We start from the raw sequence: 25644 nt of genomic DNA, 5'->3' as shown, positions 1-25644 counted from the left end.
TTTTATTTTTATTTTGCGGCTGCCTATTTGTCATCAATAGGAGACACTGATGCGGATGTTTCTAGAACTTCTCCAAGTTCATCGCTATGTGCTCACCTACAGGTTCATTATCAACAGACCCATGTAAGCGTCAATATATACCTTGATGTTGCAGAAAAAAGACCATATGTTTTTTTAATCGATTTCCGAACTCTAAAAGGGTGATTTTGGCGATGGAAACGTCTTTTCATTTGTTCGCTGTCGGAGCGATGACCTTTCACCCGTGACGTCAAAACGTGAAGCAATCCGCCATTTTCTCAAACACATTACACGCAACAAGTCAAATCAGCTCTGTTATTTTCCGTTTTTTCGACTGTTTTCCGCACCTTGGAGACATCATGCCTCGTCGGTGTGTTGTCGGAGGGTGTAACAACACGATCAGGGACGGATTCAAGTTGTCTTACGTGGAGTGTGCATCGATTACCACGGCATGCTATTCGGCGATCGCCTTCTAACCAACGATTGCATCTTTTGAACACTGGAGCAACTTTAATCCGTCAATTGGTAAGAGTTTGTTTGGCATTAAATGTGGGTGGAGGGAAAGGCTGGATGAAAATATAGCTACAAATGTACATACAGCTAGCCTAAATAGCATGCTAGCATCCATTAGCCGGCAGTCATGCCGTGACCAAGTATGTCTGATTAGCACATAAGTCAATAACATCAACAAAACTCACTTTTGTGATTTCGTTGACTTAATCGTTGGAAATGCATCTGCTTTGAGTGTTGCGGTGTATCCACACATTCTTGCCATTTCTGCCATGTTAGCATCGCTTAGCATAACGTGCTAATCGATGCACACTCCACGTAAATCAACTTGAATCCGCCCCTGATCGTGTTGTTACACCCTCCGACAACACACAGACGAGCCATGATGTCTCCAGGGTACGGAAAACAGTCGAAAAAACGGAAAATAAAAGCTGATTTGACTTGTGTGCGTAATGTGTTTGAGAAAATGGCGGATTACTTCCCGTTGTAATGTCACGGGTGAAAGGTCCTCGCTCCGACAGCGAACAATTGAAAGGTGTTTAAATCGCCAAATTCACTCTTTTAGAGTTCGGAAATCAGTTAAAAAAACATATGGTCTTTTTTCTGCAACATCAAGGTATATATTGACGCTTACATAGGTCTGGTGATAATGTTCCCCTTTAAACAATAAAGAGGTTTTAGCACATCATCGGTCCTTTGCAATCTTACAAACACCAAAGAAATTGCCAACTGTTATTTTTTGGACATGACAAAGACTTAAATATTCTTAAAAATATTTTTGAACACATCTTGTTAAAATAACATCAATGAACAGTACATGTATGAAGTGACTTTTGATCCAGGAGTCATTTAGCCTTTGCCACTTTATGTTTGTACAACTGTATGTTTGTAAACTTTGGAACACAACTGTATGTTGCGATCAAAAGTTTACATACACTTGTGAAGGACATAATGTCACGGCTGTCTTGAGTTTCCAATCATTTGTACAACTCATTTTTTTGTGATAGAGTGATTGGAGCACGTACTTGGTCAAAAAAAACAATCATGAAATTTGGTTCTTTTAAGAATTTATTTTGGGTCTACTGAAAATGTGAACAAATCTGCTGGGTCAAAAGTATACATATAGAAATGTGGTTACATGTCCCTTGGCAAGTTTCACTGTAATAAGGCACTTTTGGTAGCCATCCACAAGCTTCTGGTTGAATTTTAGACCACTGTTTTGACACAATTGGTGCAATTCAGCTAAATGTGTTGTTTTTTTGACATGGACTTGTTTCTTCAGCATTGTCCACACATTTAGTCAGGACTTTGGGAATGCAATTCTAAAACCTTCATTCTAGCCTGATTTAGCCATTTCTTTACCACTTTTGTCGTGTTTGGGGTCACCCAACAGCGCCCAAGACCCAACATGATGATTTTAGGTTGTTCTGAATAATTTGGAGGAAAGCCTCCTTTTTCACTTTGCCATTTACTCTCTGTAAAGCACCAGTTCCATTGGCAGCAAAACAGGCCTAGAGCATGATACTACCACCACCATGATTGACGGTAGGCCTTGTGTTCCTGGGGTTAAAGGCCTCATCTTTTCTCCTCTAAACATATTGCTGGGTATTGTGGCCAAGCGGCCATATTTTTGTTTCATCTGACCACAGAACTTTCCTCCAGATGGTCTTATCTTTGTCCATGTCAGATTAAATATACAATTATAGCTGAACTGCACCACTTTTGTCAAGGGGAGTAGTCAAAAATTTTACCAAAAGCTTGTGGATGGCTACCAAAAGCGCCTAACTGCAGTGAAACTTGCCAAAAGACATGTAACCAAATATTAACATTGCTGTATTTATACTTTTGATCCAGCAGATGTGGTCACATTTTAAGTAGACCCATAATCAACTCATTGAAGAACCAAACTTCATTAATGTTTTATGTGACCAACAAGTATGTGCTCCAATCACTATCACAAAAAAATAAGAGTTGTAAAAATTATTGGAAACTCAAGACAGCCATGAATGTATGTACTTGATGTGTGGTTTTCAGCTCATTTTATTAACTGATGAAGTATATGTTGGTGCATCATAAAGACAGATTACATGACAAACACTTTTTGATTTGAGGAAAAACTGTATCCCTGTTGTCCTCAACCATTCAGACTGTCTTATCATGTAAGTCAACATTTCCTTTTGTTTCAGAGTTGATTCAAAATAACATAGCTGCTGTTCTTAGTGGCACGCTAAACCGGAACTCATGAGGGAATCTAAAATAAACTACTACTAAAATTACTACTTCCATTTTTCGCGTGGGACATTCCACTTCCACAACTAGACAGTCTTGTAGAACGAACTGGACAGGGAAACATTTATTCTCCGCAGTGTGTCGACATGTGTGCTGTCAAACGTTGCTTATCATTATAACCTTTATCACTTATTGGACAACTAAAATTATTTTATTCTGTGTTTTCTCATGTGTAATTTCATTCCGTCCCGCCGAGAAAATTTATCGCCACAAACTGAACATGTAAAAGGTTTCTCTCCTGTGTGCTTTCTCATGTGCACAGCTAAAGAGTACTTCTGAGAAAACTGTTTGTTGCAAACTGAGCAAAGGAAAGTTTTTTTACCGGTATGTTCTGTCATGTGTAACTTCAGGCTGGACTTCCGAGGGAATTTGTAGCCGCAAACTGAACAAATATAAGGTTTTACTCCTGTGTGCATTGTCATGTGTAATGTCAGGCTAGAACTCCGGGAAAATGTTACACCACAAATTGTACAAATAAAAGGTTTCTCACTTGTGTGTATTCTCATGTGCGCAGTCAAAGAGCCCCTCTGAGAAAACGTGTCACCACAAACTGAACAATTATAAGGTTTGACTCCTGTGTGTGTTCTCATGTGTAATATCAGGCTAGAACTCAGGGAAAATTTATCACCACAAATTGTACAAATAAAAGTTTTTTCGCTTATGTGTACTCTTACGTGCGCAGTCAAAGAGCTCCTCTGAGAAAATGTGTCGCCACAAACTGAACAATTAAAAGGTTTTTCTACTGTGTGCGTTCTCATGTGCAATGTCAGGCTGGAACTCTCGGAAAACTTTTCATCACAAATTGTACAATTAAAAGGTTTCTCGCTTGAGTGTACTCTCATGTGCCCAGTCAAAGAGCTCCTCTGAGAAAATGTGTCGCCACAAACTGAACAATGAAAAGGTTTTTCTCCTGTGTGCATTCTCATGTGTACAGTCAAAGTGGACTTTCGAGAAAAACTACTGCCGCAAACGGAGCATCTGGAAGTTTTTTTACCTGTGTGTGTAGCAGAATCCTTTTTATTACAAACACTTTTGGCACCAAACGAGCAGGTAAAACCTTTTTTTTCCGTGTTCTTTTCAGGGCATTCAGGGTGTTGGTTTGCAGTGTGAGTCCTGGTGTCACCCTCACCGTCTGTATCGCTGCTCAAACGTAATTGGGTGTGGTCCACGTCTTCATCCTCAGCAGAGTGTGATGTTACATCCTCGCTATCTGATAGAGGAGCTAAGAGGTGGTCAACTTGTGGTTTGTCTTCATGGTCTTCAGTCTTCAGAGAGACAGCAGTCAGAGGCAACTTGGTGAGATCAGCCTCCTGCGGCCCAAGAAGACACTCTTCTCCTGACTGACTGATCCCACCTTCGTTCTTTTCCTCCTTAAGTTGGGTGGGCTGTGGATCCTCCTGCGTCAAAGTGGATCTTCCGTCCAGTGGCGTCGGGGGATGTCCTTCTGAGCGACCAATCAACTGCTGGATGTCTATAGGAAACAAACACACTTTAGTCCAGGGGTGTCAAACTTATTTTAGCTCAGGAGCCGCATGGAGGAAAATCTGTGAACATGCGTGCTGGACTATTAAAGGCCTACTGAAATGAGATTTTCTTATTTAAATGGGGATAGCAGGTCCATTCTATGTGTCATACTTGATCATTTCGCGATATTGTCATATTTTTGCTGAAATGATTTAGTAGAGAACATCGACGATAAAGTTTGCAACTTTTGGTGCTGATAAAAAAGCCTTGCCTTTACCGGAAGTCGCAGACGATGACGTCACAAGGGTGAGGGGCTCCTCACGTCCTCACATTGTTTATAATTGGCGCCTCCAGCGGCAAGAGCTATTCGGACCGAGAAAACAACAATTTCCCCATTAATTTGAGCGAGGATGAAGGATTCGTGGATGACGACATTAAAAGCGAAGGACTACAAAAAAATAAAATAAAATAAATTAAAAAGCGACGGCTCCTGGCGGCAGCAGTGTGAGCGTTTCAGATGTAATTAGACACATTTACTAGGATAATTCTGGAAGATCCCTTATCTGCTTATTGTTTTAATAGTGTTTTAGTGAGATTGTAAAGACATACCCCGAGGTCGGATGGCTGCGGTGAACATGCAGTGTCTCAGAGAGAAACCGAGGAGCCAAGCTCACAGTTGCCTTTTAAAAAGCTGCTGCAAGAGGACGAATAATCCAATGATGTCTCCGGTAAGATATACTGTATATCACAATTTTCCCATCCAAAAACATGCTGGTTGACGTAGAGCAGGGGTCACCAACGGGGTTCCCCTTGGCACCAGGTAGCCCGTAAGGACCAGATGAGTAGCCCGCTGGCCTGTTCTAAAAATAGCTCAAATAACAGCACTTACCAGTGAGCTGCCTCTATATTTAAAATTGTATTTATTTAATAGCAAGCTGGTCTCGCTTTGCTTGACATTTTTAATTCTAAGAGACAAAACTCAAATAGAATTTGAAAATCCAAGAAAATATTTTAAAGACTTGTTTAAATAAATTCATTTTTTTTAAACTTTGCTTCTTATAACTTTCAGAAAGACAATTTTTTTGACAAAGAATATTTGTGAAATATTTCTTCAAACTTATTATGATTAAAATTCAAAAAAAATATTCTGGCAAATCTAGAAAATCTTTACAATCAAATTTAAATCTTATTTCAAAGTCTTTTGAATTTCTTTTAAAATTTTTGTTATGGAAACTCTAGAAGAAATAATGATTTGTTCTTGTTAGAAATATAGCTTGGTCCAATTTGTTATATATTCTAACAAAGTGCAGATTGGATATTAACCTTCCTAAAATAAATTTTTATCAGGAAAAATTACTAATGATGTTCCATAAATTATTTTTTAAATTTTTACGAAAAGATTTGAATTAGCTAGTTTTTCTCTTCTTTTTTTCGGTTGAATTTTGAATTTTAAAGAGTCAAAATTGAAGATACACTATGTTTCAAAATTTTATTTGAATTTTTTTCCTGTTTTCTCCTCTTTTAAACCATTCAATTAAGTGTTTTTTTCAAAATGTATTCTCTAAAAACCTTCCGTAAAAGGAAAAAACCTGTATGACGGAATGACGAGAAATACCCATGTATATATATATATATATATATATATATATATATATATATATATATATATATATATATATATATATATATATATATATATATATATATATATATATATATATATATATATATATTTATTTATTAAAGGTAAAATGAGCAAATTGGCTATTTCTGGATATTTATTTAAGTGTGTATCAAACTGATAGCCCTTTGCATTAATCAGTACCCAAGAAGTAGCTCTTGGTTTCAAAAAGGTTGGTGACCCCTGACGTAGAGAAACATGTTCGCTTGACCGCTCTTTGTTAAAAACAAAGAAACACCGGTTGTGTCTCGGTGCTAAAGGCAGCTGCAATCCACCGCTTTCCACCAACAGCATTCTTCTTTATAGTCTCCATTATTAATTGAACAAATTGCAAAAGACTCAGCAACACAGATGCCCATAATACTGTTTAATTGCGCGATGAAAAGAGACGACTTCTAGCCGCAAATGGTGCTGCGCTAATATTTCCTGACAGTCCGTTACGTTACGCGTACGCGTCATCAGTGACGTTTTCAACAAGAAACTCAGCGGGAAATTTAAAATTGTAATTTAGTAAACTAAACCGGCCGTATTGGCATGTGTTGCAATGTTAATATTTCATCATTGATATATAAACTATCAGACTGCGTGGTCGGTAGTAGTGGGTTTCAGTAGGCCTTTAAAAGCATGGCATTAAAACGAAAAAATAAAGACAACTTCACATAGTTTTCTTTGTCTTACTTTGGCCAAAAATAAAACACTTTCTGAAAATATTACAATAAAAATATCGAAAAAAAATACAGGCAGCGGTAAAGTTTAGATCCATGAAGGAAAGAAAAAAGTGAATGAATGTTTATAACTGAATACTTTTACATATGCATAAACATTTGTTTTCTTTTGTATTACTTTTTAAAATGAATTAAGTAATGTTTATGGCAACCTTTTTCCAAAACATGATATAGAATGTGAGATATAACAGGATAATGCATACATTCATCAGTTGTTTTCAAAACGTTTACAACGTTTTTATGACTTGATGACCCCATTTTGAAAATTCCTAGGGTCAGGACTGATGGAGTATTGGAGCGTGCAAAACAGCAGCAGGCGGCTGTGGCCTGCGGGCCAGTTCTAATACTAATCAAGTATCATCCCGGGGGCCATAGATAATTAATTCGCACACACCAGATTTGGCCCGCGGGCCTTGACTTTGACATCCCTGCTTTAGTCAGACATGTGTTTTACTAAATTAGCCTTAATGTGTGAATGTGACTGTGAATGTTGTTTGTGTTGGCCCGGCGACTTGTCCAGGGTGTACCCTGCCTTTGGGTTAGGTTCCAGCCCCCCTGTGGCTCTCAAAAAGGGACAAGCGGTAGAAAACGGATGTGTGTTGATGCATCAGTGGTTAAAGGCCTACTGAAACCCACTACTACTGACCACGCAGTCTGATAGTTTATATATCAATGATGAAATATTAACATTGCAACACATGCCAATACGGCCTTTTTAGTTTACAAAATTACAATTTTAAATATACCGCAGAGTTTCTTGTTGAAAACGTCGCGGAATGATGACGCGTATGATGACACGTGTTTGTGATGTCTCGGGTTGTAGCGGACATATTAGCCCAGCACCACACACGGCTAAAAGTCGTCTCTTTTCACCGCATAATTATACAGTATTTTGGACATCTGTGTTGCAGAATCTTTTGCAATTTGTTCAATTAATAATGGAGACTATAAAGAAGAATGCTGTTGGTGGAAAGCGGTGGTTTGCAGCTGCCTTTAGCACCGAAACACAGCCGGTGTCTTTGTTTGTTGTGAAGCTTTAACACAGAGCGGTCAAGCGAACATGTTTCTCTACGTCAACCAGCATGTTTTTGGATGGGGAAAATTGTGATATTAAGTCGGCTCTTACCGGAGACTTGAGTCGATTATGCAACCTGCTCCTGTAGCTGTCAAAAAGGCAGCTGTGATCTTGGCTCCTCCAATGGCTTCTCTGAGAGACACTGGCGTTCACCGCAGCCCTCAGACATTCAGGCATGACTTTATAATCTCACTTAAACACTATTAACACAATAAGCAGATAAGAGATTTTCCAGAATTGTCCAATTAAATGTGTCTAATAACATCTGAATCGCTCATACTGACGTCGCCTGGAGCCGTCCCCTTTTTTTTTTTTTTTTTTTTAGTGCTTCACTCTAACTTTCCTCATCCACGAATCTTTCACCCTAGCTCAAATTAATGGGGAATTCGTCGCTTTCTCGGTCCGAATTGCACTTGCTGCTGGTGGCTATGATTCTAAACAATGTGAGGATGTGAGGAGCTCTACAACCCGTGACGTCACGCGCACATCGTCTGCTACTTCAGGTACAGGCAAGGCTTTTTTATTAGCGACCAAAAGTTGCAAACTTTATCATCGATGTTCTCTACTAAATCCTTTCAGCAAAAATATGGCAATATCGCGAAATGATCAAGTATGACATAGAATGGACCTGCTATCCCCGTTTAAATAGGAAAATCTCATTTCAGTAGGCCTTTAAAATTAAAACTACAGTAGAATTTTCCCGCTTGTCCTGATTGCAGGGGCAGCAGTCACAGTCAGAAGTTCAGACTTCCCAATATAATAATAATGTATAGTCACCTCGTCCAGTTCAAACGGGGAGACACCCGAGGAGTCAAAGGGCCAGTTCAAAGTAATAATCCCTCTAGCGTAGTGTTTTTCAACCACTTGTGTGCTGTGAGATAGTCTGGTGTACCGTGGGGAGATTATCTAATTTCACCTATTTGGGTTAAAAATATTTTTTGCAAATCTGTAATTATAGTCTGCAAATTATGTGTTGTTGTTGAGAGTCGGTGCTGTCTAGAGCTCGGCAGCTAATTGCTTTGTAGATGTCAGAAACAGCGGGGAGCAGTGTGCAGGTAAAAAGGTGTCTAATGCTTAAACCAACAATAAACAAAAAGGTGAGTTCCCCAAAGAAAAGGCATTGACGCTAAGGGAAGGCTATACAGAACGAAACTAATACTGAACTGGCTACAAAATAAACAAAAACAGAATGCTGGACGACAGCAAAGACTTACAGTGTGTGGAGCAATGTACATCGGGACATGACATGACAATCAACAATGTTCGCACAAAGAAGGATAAAAACAACCGAAATATTCTTGATTGCTAAAGCAAAGTAGATTTGGGAAATATCGCTCAAAGGAAGACATGAAACTGCTACAGGAAAATACCAAAAAAAAAGAGAAAACGCAACCAAAATAGGAGCGCAAGACAAGAACTAAAACACTACACACAGGCAAAAAGCAAAAATCTCAAAATAAGTCACGGCGTGATGTTACAGGTTGTGTCAGTACACCTACATCGAGACAAGAGCTATAGTGATGCATGGGTGGTGATGAATAAAAGTCATTGTGGGGTGGGGGGGCGTGGCCTGCGGACCTGCAGCAAAGCAGGTTGTGCCAGGACCGGCTTCGAGATCTTTGCACATTTGTGAAAAAATAACTGTCTAAAACTCTGAAAAGGAGCGGTGATGTCAGCGATTGGTGGTCCAAAGAACCCGGAGGAGCAAGACCTCCACAGTCATATCCAACAATTGTGACGACTTTTCACTGTCAACTGAGTTTAGTTTTTTAATGATTTCTGCTGGTCGTGTGCCTTTGGATTTTTTTAATGCAAAAAAATGTGCCTTGGCTCAAAAAAGGTTGAAAAACACTGCTCTAGCATGTCCTTGGTCTACCATGGGGCTTCATCCAGGCTGAGCATGTCCGTAAGGCATCATCAGAGATGGCATGTGGACTCGATGCCATGTCAACTGGCTCTTCTTGAAGCAAAAAAGCTGTGGTGAGTTTTAGCGTAAATCCATCCACCCTACAGAGGAAATTAATTTTGGCCGCTTATGTCCGTGATCTGGCTCTTTCGCACACAGCTGATGGTAGAAAGTAGGGAGGGCACAGAAATCTGGCTAACATTTGTCGTGAACAGGGTTATAACTTCATAAATATTTGGCCATCCTTCTGATGCAGACCTACTCTGCTGAGGATGGACGGCCTTCACACTAACCAGGAAGGCGACATCACTCTTTCTAAATTACTGTGGGAGTCTCACTTGACTAGCGACACTAGAGCAGGCTGGGACACAGGCAACTAGCGAGCCTATAATCCTAGGTGTGGAGTAAATTGAACTAACCAGTGCCAGGCTAGGCAAATTCTACACATATAGAATTTCTCATAATACTCATACCCCACAATCATTTACTAGTTATGTTTGCAATTACAAAACCCAAAACCAGTGAAGTTAGCACATAGTTTAAATCAGGGGTGCCCACACTTTTTCTGCAGGCGAGCTACTTTTCAATTGACCAACTCGAGGGGATCTACCTCATTTATATATATCATTTATATTTATTTATTTATGAAAGAGACATTTTTGTAAACAAGTTAAATGTGTTTAATGATAATACAAGCATGTGTCACACATATCGATGTCTTTCTTTCACGAAGACAAGAATATAAGTTGGTGTATTACCTGATTCTGATGACTTGCATTGATTGGAATCAGACAGTAATGATGATAACGCCCACATTTTCAAATGGAGGAGAAAAAAAGTTGTCCTTTCTGTACAATACCACATGAAAGTGGTTGGTTTTTGGCATCTAATTCATCCAGCTTCCATATACTTTACAAGAAAAACATTGGCGGCAAATTCCGTAGCTTGCTTGATTGACATTCACGGCACCCGAGGGTCTTGTGAGATGACGCTGGCTGCTGCCAGTTCATTATTATGAAAAAATGACAGAGAGGAAGGCGAGAAACACTTTTTATTTCAACAGACTTTCGCGCCGTCCCTTCCGTCAAAACTCTAAAGGCCGACTGCACATTTCCTATCTTCACAATAAAAGCCCTGCTTCATGCTGCCTGCGCTAACAAAATAAGAGTCTCGGAAAGCTGACGTGCACAAGTGATGTGCACACCAGCTTTCTGAGGGATCGCTTGTGCACGCCAGTTTTCCGAGACTCTGTATTTAGTTAGCGCAGGCAGCATGAAGCAGGGCTTTTATTGTGAAAGTAGGAAATGTGCAGTCGGCCTTTAGAGTTTTGACGGAAGGGACGGCGCGAGAGACTGTTGAAATAAAAAGTGTTTCTCGCCTTCCTCTCACTCATATTTTCATAATAATGATCTTGCAGCAGCCAGCGTCATCTCACAAGACCCTCCGGTACCGTGAATGTCATTTAAGTGACGTCTTGGTGAAGATTGATGATCACTAATTTTTAGGTCTATTTTTTTTTAAAAGCCTGGCTGGAGATCGACTGACACACCCCCCGCGGTCGACTGGTAGCTCGCGATCGACGTAATGGGCACCCCTGTTCTAAATGGTAAGTAAAAAAACAGAATACAATGATTTGCAAATCCTTTTCAACCTATATTCAATTGAATAGACTGCAAAGACAAGATACTTAATGTTCGAACTGGTAAACTGTGTTATTTTTTGCAAATATTAACTTATTTGGATATTGATGCCTGCAACATGTTTAAAAAAAGCTGGCGCAAGTGGCAAAAAAGAATGAGAAAGTTGAGATATGCTCATCAAACACTTGCTCGGAACACCACACAGGTGAACAGGCCGGTGCCATGATTGGGTACAAAATCAGCTTCCATGAAATGCTCAGTCGTTCACAAACAAGGACGGGGCGAGGGTCACCACTTTGTGAACAAAAGCGTGAGCAAATTGTTGAACCGTTTAAGAACACCATTTCTCAAAGAGCTATTGCAAGGAATTAAGGGATTTCACCTTCTAAGGTCCGTAATATCATCAATATGTTCAGAGAATCTGGAGAAATCACTGCAAGAAAGCGGCAATGCCTGTGACCTTCAATCCCTCAGGCGGTACTTCATGAAAAAGCGACATCGGTGTGTAAAGGATATCACCACAAGGGCTCAGGAACACTTCAGAAAACCACTGTCAGTAAATACAGTTCGTCGCTACATCTGTAAGTGCAAGTTAAAACGCTACAATGCAAATGCAGAGCCATTTATCAACAACACAGAGAAACGCTGCCGGCTTCGCTGGGCCCGAGCTCATTCAAGCTGGACTGATACAAAGTAGAAAAGTGTCCTGTGGTCTAACAAGTCCACATTTAAAATTATTTTTGGAAACTGTGGACGTCGTGTCGTCAGGAACATCTATGTGATGAAATCTACACTAAGCCGGATAACCCCTTAAACGAATATTTACAAACCCCGTTTCCATATGAGTTGGGAAATTGTATTAGATGTAAATATAAACGGAATGCAAAGATTTGCAAATCCTTTTCAACCCATTTTCAATTGAATATGCTACAAAGACAACATATTTTATGTTCAAACTGATAAACATTTTTTTTGTTGCAAATAATCATTAACTTTAGAATTTGATGCCAGCAACACGTGACAAAGAAGTTGGGAAAGGTGGCAATAAATACTGATAAAGTTGAGAAATTCTCATCAAACACTTATTTGGAACACCCCACAGGTGTGCAGGCTAATTGGGAACAAGTGGGCGACATGATTGGGTATAAAAGCAGCTTACAAGAAATGCTAAGTAATTCACAAGCAAGGATGGGGTGAGGGTCACCAATTTGTAAGCAAATTGTCGAAAAGTTTTAGAACAACATTTCTCAACGAGCTATTGCAAGGAATTTGGGGATTTTACCATCTACGGGCCGTAAAATCATCAAAAAGTTCAGAGAATCTGGAGAAATCACTGCACGTAAGTGATGATATTACGGACTTTTGATCACTCAGGCGGTACTGCATCAAAAACTGACATCAGTGTGTAAAGGATATCACCACATGGGCTCAGGAACACTTAATAAAACCACTGTCAGTAACTACAGTTGGTCGCTACATCTGTAAGTGCAAGTTAAAACTCTCCTATGCAAAGCCAAACCCATTTATCAACAATATCCTGAAACGCCGCCGGCGGAAAGGGGTTCTGTGGTCTGACGAGTCCACATTTCAAATTACATTTGGAAACAGATAATGTGCTGTCCTCCAGAACAAATAGGAAAATAACCATTCAGGTTATTATAGGCGCAAAGTTCAAAAGCCAGCATCTGTGATGGTATGGGGGTGCAATAGTGCCCAAGGCATGGGTAACTTACACATCTGTGAAGGCACCATTAATGCTGAAAGGTCCATACAGGTTTTGGAACGACATATGTTGTCATCCAAGCAACGTTATGGACGCCCCTGCTAATTTCAGCAAGACAAGTGTTACCACAGCGTGGCTTCGTAAAAAAAAAAAAGAGTGCGGGTACTTTCCTGGCCCGCCTGCAGTCCAGACCTGTCTCCCATCGAAAATGTTAGCGCATTATGAAGCGTAAAATACGACAGCAGAGACCCCGGACTTTTGAATGACTGAAGCTCTACATAAAACAAGAATTGGAAAGAATTCCACTTTCAAAGCTTCAACAATTAGTTTCCTCAGTTCCCAAACGTTTTTTGAGTGCTGTTAAAATAAATGGTGATGTAACACAGTGGTGAACATGCCCTTTCCCAACTACTTTTGCACGTGTTGCAGCCATGAAATTCTAAGTTAATTATTATTTGCAAAAAAAACAAGGTTTATGAGTTTGAACATCAAATATCTTGTCTTTGTAGTGCATTCGACTGAATATGGGTTGAAAAGGATTCGCAAATCATTGTATTCTGTTTATATTTACATCTAAATTTACATTTACATTAAATTTACATTGATAATTTACATTATTTACATTAAATACCCACTCAGTGGCCAAGTGGGTAGAGTGTCCGCCCTGAGATCGGTAGGTCGTGAGTTCAAATCCCGGCGGAGTCATACCAAAGACTATAAAATTGGGAGCCATTAGCTCCCTGCTTGGCACTCAGCACTAAGGGTTGGAATTGGGGGTTAAATCACCAAAAATTATTCCTGGGCGCGGCACCGCTGCTGCTCACTGCTCCCCTCACCTCCCAGGGGGTGATCAAGGGTGATGGGTCAAATGCAGAAAATAATTTCGCCACACCTAGTGTGTGTGTGACAATCATTGGTCCTTTAACTTTAACATCTAACACAATTTCCGAACTCATATGGAAACGGGGTTTGTATTTAGCCTAAGCTCTGTTTCAGCCACACTAAACCAGCGTTTAAGGCTCTGTGTATTTTTTGAATCTCCGGCTCTTAGCTTTGTATAGACTCATTGATCATTTACAAACTAAGTACAGAGAGGAAGTGACGCCCCACACCAGAAGTGACGTCAGAAAGAACGCGCCACAGCCAGCTTCATATTAAAGCGGTTTTGTAACTTGGAGCTTACCACTTAAAATATGGAGAAGAGTCATTCAGACATGCTTTTTCTCCTTCCTCTACATTTACAGACGCTTGTGGAAATCACACATGAATACCTTAAGAAGAAAGAATTGCAGCTATTTGGGATACAACACTTCTCAGACAGCAAGAGAACTTTCGAATGTCGAGGCCAGCTGTGATTCTACTCACCGAAAAACGCGCGCGCCGTCTATTTCTTGAATCTCCGGCTCTTAGCTCTAAGTGGACTCATTGATCGTTTACAAAGTGAGTTCAGAGAGGAAGTGACGCCAGAAAGACAGCGCCCCTCACAGGAAGTGATGCCAGAAAGAACGTACCCCTCACAGGAAGTGACGCCAGAAAGAACGTGCCACAGCCAGTTTGATAACAACCGGAGCTAACCACTGCCCGTGTTTCTCCTTTTTCTACAACAGGGGACTCAGACACGTGGCCCGCACCTTGATGTGAAATTGTAATGTTGGTGCGACCCGCAAGTTTTATATGAATGGCGCTTAACAGCGTCACACTTGCCAACCCTCCCGATTGTTTCCGGGAGACTCCTATAACTCAGGGCAATCAGTCTCAGGGGGTGCCATAGTGGCACTAACATTAGCACCCTGTACAACCTGTACACACAGCATGCCAGCCCAGTCACATGTTGTATCTGGTTTTTGTTTTGCAAGACAAACTTGATCAACAGCCACACAGGACACACTGAGAATGGCTGTATAAAAAAGTTTAAAGGGGAACATTATCACCAAACCTATGCAAGCGTCAATATATACCTTGATGTTGCAGGAAAAAAAACATGTATTTTTTTAACCGATTTCCGAACTCTAAATGGGTGAATTTTGGCAAATTAAACGCCTTTCTGTTTATCGGTCTTTTAGCGATGACGTCAGAACATGACGTCACCGAGGTAATACACCTGCCATATTCATTTTCACATTACAAACACCGGGTCTCAGCTCTGTTATTTTCTGTTTTTTCGACTATTTTTTGGAACCTTGGAGACATCATGCCTCGTCGGTGTGTTGTCGGAGGGTCTTACAACACTAACAGGGAGGGATTCAAGTTGTACCACTGGCAGGAAATTTGCCACCAGACCCCAATTGAATGTACCAAAGTGTTTTCACATTTGACCGGCAATGCTAAGGCAGACATGGCACAGAGATGTAAAATAAATAAATGATAAATGGGTTGTACTTGTATAGCGCTTTTCTACCTTCAAGGTACTCAAAGCGCTTTGACACTACTTCCACATTTACCCATTCACACACACATTCACACACTGATGGAGGGAGCTGCCATGCAAGGCGCCAACCAGCACCCATCAGGAGCAAGGGTGAAGTGTCTTGCTCAGGACACAACGGACGTGACGAGGTTGGTACTAGGTGGGAATTGAACCAGGGACGCTCGGGTTGCGCACGGCCACTCTCACCACTGCGCCACGCCGTCCCTAGGAATGTAGGAATAATCTGCAGATGCATTTGCAACGATTAAGTCAACGAAATCACAAAGGTGAGTTTTGTTGATGTTGTTGACTTATGTACTAATCAGACATATTTGGTGACGGCATGACTGCCAGCTAATCGATGCTAACATGCTACGCTAATCGATGCTAACATGCTATTTACGCTAGCTGTATGTACATTTGAAACTAGATACCCACATTTAATGCGAAACAAACACTTACCAATCAATGGATTTAAGTTGGTCCAACGTCACAAGATGCGAAAGTCCTGATCGTTTGGTCTGCACATTTTACCGGCGATGCTAATAAGGCAGCCATGCTGTGGGCCACTTCATTAGGTACACCCACGCTATGGCCGAATAGCGTCAATAGCTATTCACTCAATATCTTCAATTTCTTCTTCAATTTCGTATTCGCTATCTGCCTCCATACTCCGACCATCTGTTTCAATACATGCGTAATCCGTTGAATCGCTTAAGCCGCTGAAATCCAAGTCTGAATCCGAGCTAATGTCGCTATATCTTGCTGTGGTAACCGCCATGTTGTTTGTATTGGCAGCCCTGTATGACGTCACAGGGAAATGGATAGTGGTTTCGAAGATAGCGAAAATAAGGCACTTTAAAGCTTTATTTAGGGATATTCCGGGACCGGTAAAATTTTGAAAAAAAAATTCAAAAAATACAACAAGCCACTGGGAACTGATTTTTATTGTTTTTAACCCTTTTGAAATTGTGATAATGTTCCCCTTCAACACTTTTACAAATATGCGCCACACTGTGAACCCACACCAAACAAGAATGACAAACACATTTCGGGGCAACATCCGCACCGTAACACAACATTAACATTCAAAGAAGGTGAGTTCATTAAAAAGTGCATGTTAGATTTTTTAATAAATCTTTCTTGCAGCCCAGCCTCACTTAGTTTCTGCATCCAGTGCCCCCCCCAGGTAAATTGAGTTTGAGACCCCTGTTCTACATGAACAGACGCTTGTGGAAATCACACATGAATACCTAAAGAGAAAGAAACGCGCGATTGCAGCTGTTTTGCATATGTACCACACATCTCAGGTGGCAAGAGAACTTTTGAATGTCCTGGTCAGCTGGGATTCTACTTAGCGAAAAACTTTTTCACTTCCTCCCGTGGATGTGATAAAAAAGGTACTGTGTGCTTTGTAAAACCTGGCCGTCGAGGGAAGACTAACTATGGAAAACAGCGAATGCATTTGGACTGGCACAGCATACTGCATCAGTTATTGTTCGCCATGTATGTCGCGGACTGAATGTCCAAGTCCAGAGTATATGAAGTAGGGCTGGGAAATATATCGATATACGCGATATATCGCGGGTTTGTCTCTGTGCGATATAGAAAATGACTATATTGTGATATTCGAGTATACGTTCTCACGCAGTTGCTTTTAGCCGCGGGCATTACACTACAGGCTCTTCCCACTCCTTCTTGTGTCTCCTTCTCACAGACAGTAAGCGCACCTTCTTACGTACGTCACATACTGTCATGTCATACGTCACATACGTATACGCCCTCGCGGAGCAGAGAGGTAACAGACTGGGTAACGTTAGCTGTGATGCTAGTGAAGCCGTGCGAGTGGTAATACGAGAGAAAGAAGGTGCGAATATGGTTACAAATGAAGGAGGAATTAATTCCCAAGAAAAACAGCAGGGGGTCCATCGTCTGGCGGTGGTTCGGCTTCAAGCGGGAAGATGTCAAATAGACAACTTTAAAGGCCCACTGAAACCCACTACTATCGGTAGTAGTCTGATAGTTTATATATCAATGATGAAATATTAAAATTGCAATACATGCCAATACGGCCTTTTTAGTTTCCTAAATTACAATTTTAAATATCCCGCGGAGTTAACTGTTGAGTGACGCGTATGATGACGCGTGTTTGTGATGTTATTAGTTGGAGGGGACATATTAGCCCAGCACCACGTGCGGCTAAAAGTCGTCTCTTTTCATCACGCAATTACACAGTATTTTTGACATCTGTGTTGCTGAATCTTTTGCTATTTGTTCAATTAATAATGGAGAAGTCAAAGTAGAAAGATGGAGGTGGGAAGCTTTAACCTCTAGCCACACAAACACATGGTGTTTCCTTGTTTAAAATTCCCGGAGGTGAAGCTTTACTATGGATCAGAGCGGTCAAGTGAACATGGTTCCCGACTACATGTCAACCGGCAGTTTTCGGTGAGAAAATTGTGGTAAAAAGTCGCCTCTTACCGGAGATCAGCGGAGTTTCTGTCCTGCTGCAGCTTTGTGACTTCCCTCAGAGACTGACGTCAACACACCCGTGGACACACACCTCCGACTATCAGGTACTATTTAAATCACTAAAACACTAGCAAGACAACAGAAAGATAAGGGATTTCCAAGAACTATACTAGTAAATGTATCTAAAAACATCTGAATCGCTCCCAATGCAATCGCCTTTTTTTTTAAACTTTATTTTTATTTTTTTTCTTATAGTCCTTCACTCTAAATTTCCTCATCCATGAATCTGTCATCCTCACTCAAATTAAATGGGGAAATTGTCGCGTTCTCGGTCCGAATAGCTCCTGCTGCTGGAGGCTCACATTATAAAAAATGTGAGGAGCCCTCACACCGGTGATGTCACGCGCACATCGTCTGCTACTTCCGGTACAGGCAAGGCTTTTTTATTAGCGAACAAAAGTTGTGAACTTTATCGTGGATGTTCTCTACTAAATCCTTTCAGCAAAAAATGGCAATGTTGCAAAATCATAAAGTATGACACAGAATGGACCTGCTATCCCCGCTTAAATAAGAAAATCTCATTTCAGTAGGCCTTAAATTTGTCAAGTGTGGGGCACAAGCGTTGCTACCAGAAGTAGCATTACTGCTAATATGTAGCATCATTTGAAAAGTCACCTGCTAATAACGGTTTAATAAATACAGTTTTGGTCAATTGACTTAGTTGTGATTTCCTTCTCTGCATGAAAGTCTAAAATGAGTATATATTAATGCAGGATGAACAAGAATGTTTTAATGTAGACACATAGAATCATCCCACTACTGTGATTATATGTATCAAGTGTTATTTCAAGGCTAGGGCAAAATATCGAGATATATATCGTGTATCACGATATGGCCTAAAAATATCGAGATATTAAAAAAAGGCCATATCGCCCAGCCCTAATATAAAGTCACCAAAAAGGAATGGACAATGAAGGTGAAGGCAAAAAAAGTGAGGAGTGTTCTGACCAGATATCTAGATCCCTAGTTTGATTGATGTAAAATGTTCTTTATTAATAAGGAGTTGATTAATTAATGATGGCTCAGGTGTGATTCAATAATAGGCCCCACAGCACACTGGATTCGTGTTAATTGAAATACCACAACACTGGATATTGTTAAGATAAGTTACATTTAGAACTTGCACACAAAGCAACACTGGAGGTGACTGTGACGTGCGTATTTTCCGCGCATGCTTATTAGGTTGTGTTGCGCCGGCTGGCGGAGAGGCGAGGGGGTCTTAAACGGTGGCATTGTTGTGTGTGGACACGGATAAGGTTAAGAGGGATTTAACAAAATTAGCCGGCTTAGTGTAAACGGAGCCTGAGACATACCTGGAATACGGCTGTCGTAAAAACGGACGACACGAGGCGGTTGCGTCTCATGGCTGTATGTTGTTCATGTGTTATTAAAATGTTAGAATAATTATGCATATATTATCACACTAACTTTAGTATGCTTAAAGTCCGTTGCTTTGGTTATTAGCTAGTGTGCTCGAGTTAGACTTTTTCTAATCTATACAAGGACAAAACTTCTTGTCTGAGGGGTGGCCTCAATCACAGATGTTATCTTTGTTTTAGCCCGCTAACAGCCAAGGACTTCAATGACCTCAAAATGACAGCACACAGACAAAGCAGAGACTTCAAGGACCTCAGCGAAGATTAGATGACAACACGCAGATGAAGCGGGGACAAGGCAAAATCAAAAGGCCCCCAACCCATTCCGTCACATACTGTCCGTCCTAAACCTGCTTTGCATAATATATGTGACCACTACTCCTTTTAGAGGCCCTCAGTGATGTTGACTATGGACGTGGGAGCTGAACCTTAGAGCATAGGGCCAGACTGTGACTAAGTGTGCAGCGCCATGCGTTCTCCTCATGAGCTAAATTGAACTCTGTCTCTGCATGGTTCCTTGCTTCTTGTCTGATTAATAGATGTCATCAGTGTTGGAACCTGACATAAAGACTTCTTAAAGATACTCGCTATAAATGTCAAACTATTCCATGTTATTTCACCTGTTCCGTATATTAGCGACATAACGTCGTTTAAAAGATGAAGTATGAGGATAATGAAAGTGTAAAAATACCTTCAACGCGTAGCACAACTTGAGTTTTGCAGACAGCTTCTAGTTGTTGTCGATGTCGCTCCTTCTCCTCTCTCGTTCGAGAAAGTTCCTCCTCGTACGACGTTATCGTTCTCTCAAACAGCGCGAATATTTCATCAGCTGCCGCCACTAGTCGCTCTTTTACCAACTCTTTCAACATTTTGATGTCTTGTGGCGAGCACACTGACGAGCCTGAGCGATGCTAAATGCTAAAATGCTAACGTCCGTGTAACGTGCCAATGGCGTACTGAGCGGCCGCGACGTTTGCGCTATGCGCATGCGCCTCATTTGAAAAAAAACGCGCATGCGCCTCATTTGAAAAAAATACGCATGCGCAAAAGTAACAACTGTCTTCGTGTTTTACAGCGGTTGGTATCCATTTTAATGGTGCATTATCGCCCCCTTATGTTCCGGAGTGTGGGTCAGACTAAACCAGGGGTCGGCAACCCAAAATGTTGAAAGAGCCATATTGGACCAAAAATACAAAAACAAATCTGTCGGGAGCCGCAAACAAATTAAAAGTCATATTCCATTTAGATAGTGTGTCATGAGATATAAATTGAATTAAGAGGACTTACAGGAAACTAAATGAGCTCAAATGTAGCTACACATGAGGCATAATGATGCAATATGTACATATAGCTGGCCTAAATAGCATGTTAGCATCGATTAGCTTGGATTGACCAAATATGTCTGATTAGCACTCGACACAAGTCAATAACATAAACAAAACTCACCTTTGTGCATTCATGCACAACGTTAAAAGTTTGGTGGACCAAAACATGGCATAAAACACGTCTTAGAAAGTCGGAGAAAGTTATACATGTAAACAAACGACGGTTAGTTCAAGGACCGCCAAAATTAATAGGACAAAACGGCGCTCGACAAATACTCGAATCAGAGAAGCATGTTTAATGCAAACAGTGTGCTTTATAACAATTAGGGAGGTTTGTGTCATGTTTGTCCTCCTACAGAAACCATATTAAAACAAAAAGTATGTTTTTTTCCCTCTCACGTTTTCCCATTTTTTATACATTTTTGAAAAAGCTCCAGAGAGCCACTAAGGCGGCGCTAAAGAGCCGCATGCGGCTCTAGAGCCGCGGTTGCAGACCCCCTAAACCAGGGGTGTCAAACTCAAATACAGAGTGGGCCAAAATTTAAAACTGAACAAAGCCGCGGGCCAAGGTTGAACAAATGAACCTTTTAATAGGGACACAAACAAGTTTTGCGTTGAATATTGAACAGGCAAGGCTTATATAACTTTATAGTGACATGCAAAATAGAGTTTCAAATAATAATAAATAAATAAATGAAAAATGGGTTGTACTTGTATAGCGCTTTTCTACCTTCAAGGTACTCAAAGCGCTTTGACACTACTTCCACATTTACCCATTCACACACACATTCACACACTGATGGAGGGAGCTGCCATGCAAGGCGTCAACCAGCACCCATCAGGAGCAAGGGTAAAGTGTCTTGCTCAGGACACAACAGACGTGACGAAGTTGGTACTAGGTGGGATTTGAACCAGGGACCCTCGGGTTGCGCACGGCCACTCTCCCACTGCGCCACGCCGTCCCAATAATAACAATAATCAAAAAATATCAATGGCATATCAAATAAAATTTAAATAAAAATTGAATGCCTCTTTTCTATTTGCAGCCTTCTGAGGTAAATATCAAAATCAACTTTTTCCACAGGCCAATAGTAAATTTGAAAGTAAAATAACAATTAGGAATAAATCAAACATTCAAGCCTTGAAGTAGCAAGAGAAAGTGCACGAGTGAAACGTTAATTATTGCTCAGTTTGCTACACTGATTTGCTTTAACAACGCTTATATAACTTAATAGTGAAAAATCAACTTTCAAAAAACAACAAAAAAACCAATCACAGAAATAAAATGTAAATAAAAAAATGTATGCCTTTTTTCTATTTGCAGCCTTCTGAGGTAAATATCAACATTAACTTTTTCCACAAGCTAATAAATTTGAAAATAAAATAATGAGGTGGTCAGGGTTGGGGGGTGGCGGGGTTTGGTGGTAGCGGGGGTGTATATTGTAGCGTCCCGGAAGAGTTAGTGCTGCAAAGGGTTCTGGGTATTCGTTCTGTTGTGTTCATGTTGTGTTTAGGTGCGGTTGTTCTCCCGAAATGTGTTTGTCATTCTTGTTTGGTGTGGGTTCACAATGTGGCGCATATTTGTAACAGTGTTAAAGCTGTTTATACGGCGACCCTCAGTGTGACCTGTATGGCTGTTGATCAAGTATGCATTGCATTCACTTGAGTGTGTGTGTGTGTGTGTGTGTGTGTACACAAGCCACATATACTATGTGACTTGGCTGGTACGCTATATGTACAGAAGAAAAAGAGACGTAACGACAGGTTGTAGAGAACGCTAAAGGCAGTGCCTTTAAGGCACGACCCCAGTATTGTTGTCCGGGGAGAAATCCGGGAGAATGGTTGCCCCGGGAATATTTTCGGTAGGGGCACTGAACTTCGGGAGTCTCCCGGGAAAATCAGGAGGGTTGGCAAGTATGAGTATAAGCGATGAATGCGGTGTTACAGCGGCACCGCCGCTGTATAATACCGGCGGGCCAGCTCTAATGTTAATTTGATATTGCCTCAAGTTCCAAATTAAATTACACGGCGGGCCAAATTTGGCCCACGGGCCAGAGTTTGACACCCGTGCCCTAAACGCTTAAAGGCCTACTGAAATGAGATTTCCTTATTTAAACAGGGGTAGCAGGTCCATTCTATGTGTCATACTTGGTCATTTCGCGATATTGCCATATTTTTGCTGAAAGGATTTAGTAGAGAACATCGACGATAAAGTTTGCAACTTTTGGTAGCTAATAAAAAAGAATTGCCTGTACCGTGACTGCGTGGGTTCCCTCCGGGTACTCCGGCTTCCTCCCACTTCCAAAGACATGCACCTGGGGATAAGTTGATTGGCAACACTGAATTGACCCTAGTGTGTGAATGTGAGTGTGAATGTTGTCTGTCTATCTGTGTTGGCCCTGCGATGAGGTGGCGACTTGTCCAGCGTGTACCCCGCCTTCCGCCCGATTGAAGCTGAGATAGGCACGTGACGTCACGGGTTGTAGGGCTCCTCACATCCTCACATTGTTTGCAATCATAGCCGCCAGCAGCTAGAGCGATTCGGACAGAGAAAGTGACAATTTCCCCATTAATCTGAGCGAGGATGAAAGATTTGTGGATGAGGATAATGAGAGTGAAGGATTAGAAAAAATAAAGTTAAAAAAAAGTACATAAAAAAAAAGGTGAGGTCAGTGAGAGCAATTCAGATGTTATTAGACACATTTACTAGGATATTTCTGGGAAATCCCTTATCCGCCTATTGTGTTACTAATGTTTTAGTGAGATTATATAGTACCTGAAAGTCGGAAGGGTGTGGCCATGGGTGTGGTGACCGCCAGTGTCTCTGAGTGAAGTCACGCAGCTGCAGCAGGACGCAAGCTCCGCTGATGTCCCCGGTAAGAGACAACTTATTACCACAATTTTCATACCGAAAACTGCTGGTTGACATGTAGTCGGGATCCATGTTCGCTTGACCGCTCTGATCAATAGGAAAGCTTCACCTTCGGGAATTTTAAACAAGGAAACACCGTCTGTGTTTGTGTTGCTAATGGCAGCTGCAGTGCACAGCTTCCCACCTCCATCTTTCTACTTTGACTTCTCCATTATTAATTGAACAAATGGCAAAAGATTTAGCAACACAGATGTCCAGATATCTGTGTAATTATGCGATTAAAACAGACTACTAATAGCTTGGATCGGGCTGGAAAAAAATGTCCGCTACAACCGGTGACGTCAAACGCATGCGCCATCATACGCGTCCGCCATTTTCAACAGGATACTTCGCGGGAAATTTAAAATTGCAATTTAGTAAAGTAAACCGGCCGTATTGGCATGTGTTGCAATGTTAATATTTCATCATTGATATATAAACTTTCAGACTGCGTGTTCGGTAGTAGTGGGTTTCAGTAGGCCTTTAAAATACAATGGAAAGTTAGCACCCAAGCATCTGTGTAAATGTTGCAAACAGCTCTTTGAAGTGACAAATCAGTTTGATTTTACGTCCACTGTTGTGATGTTACAGTACATTTTGAAAACTGTATCGTTATTAGAAGCATAAGCACTCCTACATGATAGGAGTGAGATACTGTACAACGTTGGAATTTATGAATGGTTTTAACTGGTTGATTCAGACCTGGGGAAATCAAGGCCACATGAGGCCCGTTGAGCTTTTCAATCTGGCCCTCCGGACACTCCCAAATAATTTTTTTAGATCTTTAAGATGGAAAGTGTAGCCGCCACTTTAATGTGCAGTCATGTTTTCTAATGACCGTAAGTCTTCAACTGTACAAAGTATTTTAATGTTTGGCATTGAAATACGGCGTGGCGCAGTGGGAGAGTGGCCGTGCGCAACCCGAGGGTCACTGGTTCAAATCCCACCTAGTACCAACCTCGTCACGTCCGTTGTGTCCTGAGCAAGACACTTCACCCTTGCTCCTGATGGGTGCTGGTTGGCGCCTTGCATGGCAGCTCCCTCCATCAGTGTGTGAATGTGTGTGTGAATGGGTAAATGTGGAAGTAGTGTCAAAGCGCTTTGAGTACCTTGAAGGTAGAAAAGCGCTATACAAGTACAACCCATTTATCATTTATCATTTATATGCACTTATGGATGATGTAACAGTTACTATTGTCATCTAATCAGTTACTATGGTCATCTAATTAGTTACTATGGTGATCTAATTAGTTAATATGGTCATCTACATCACAGCAGCTGAGACGAGGCACCAAGCAGTGTGGGCGGGAAGCGTTTCCACAGACGCGGGAGGAGATTTTCACAACAAAGTTCTAAAGCTTAGTGATATATACAATATAATATAATAGAATAGAATAGAATAGATAGCACTTTATTGATCCCTGGGGGGAATTCAGCAAATATCATATATATCAGATTGTAGCATACTTGCCAACCTTGAGACCTCCGATTTCGGGAGGTGGGGGGCGTGTTTAAGAGGAGAGTATATCTACAGCCAATATTTTTATATTGGCTGTAATTAATATATATATATATATATGTATATATGTATATGTATATGTATGAAATACTTAACTTTCAGTGGATTCTTGCTATATATATTTATTTTATTATATATATAAATAAAATAAATAGTTGAATTTCAGACGGCACCTATCAAATACACAGTAATACAAACACAGTTCTACTAACTGTACTATGCTTGCTGGGTACTAAAAAACAACAACACTTACCTTTCACTATTTGTGTAACATCACTTCCGAGTTTCCAGAAGATGGCGCCAGTATGTGCTTTGCCGTGCCGTCTCTCGCTGTCAGCTGTGTGTCGGGCCCCACCTGGATTAGCTGCGCCCTTGGACGTGCTGGCCTCCGCCAGGTTCGGTCTTGTGAACGCAAAATCTTTGACAAACAAAATGTTTATCCTGAAGGATTACTTCACTTCCCGCGGGCGGCGGACTTGACTTCCTCTGTGTGACGGAAACATGGCTGAGGGCCGGTGAGTCCGCCCCTCTTAATGAACTTCT

The 25644-nt window shown here is 41.0% G+C and overlaps 1 protein-coding gene across 1 annotated transcript; it reads right to left on the bottom strand.

Moving 5' to 3' along the window:
* Positions 1-387: 387 nt before the first annotated feature.
* On the bottom strand, positions 388-20342 carry LOC133545953 (gastrula zinc finger protein XlCGF57.1-like). Its single transcript, XM_061891703.1, has 2 exons — positions 20038-20342; positions 388-4288 (listed from the first exon to the last, which is right to left on the bottom strand). The coding sequence occupies exons 1-2, from the start codon at positions 20213-20215 to the stop codon at positions 2964-2966; spliced, it is 1503 nt and encodes a 500-aa protein (XP_061747687.1). The 5' UTR covers positions 20216-20342; the 3' UTR covers positions 388-2963.
* Between the last annotated feature and the right edge of the window lie 5302 nt (positions 20343-25644).

Source organism: Nerophis ophidion, linkage group LG29 (assembly GCF_033978795.1).
Source record: "Nerophis ophidion isolate RoL-2023_Sa linkage group LG29, RoL_Noph_v1.0, whole genome shotgun sequence".
In the NCBI taxonomy this organism is placed as follows: Eukaryota; Metazoa; Chordata; class Actinopteri; order Syngnathiformes; family Syngnathidae; genus Nerophis; species Nerophis ophidion.
The sequence above is the reverse complement of the archived record's forward strand: the minus strand, read 5'-3'. Positions and strand labels throughout refer to the sequence as shown.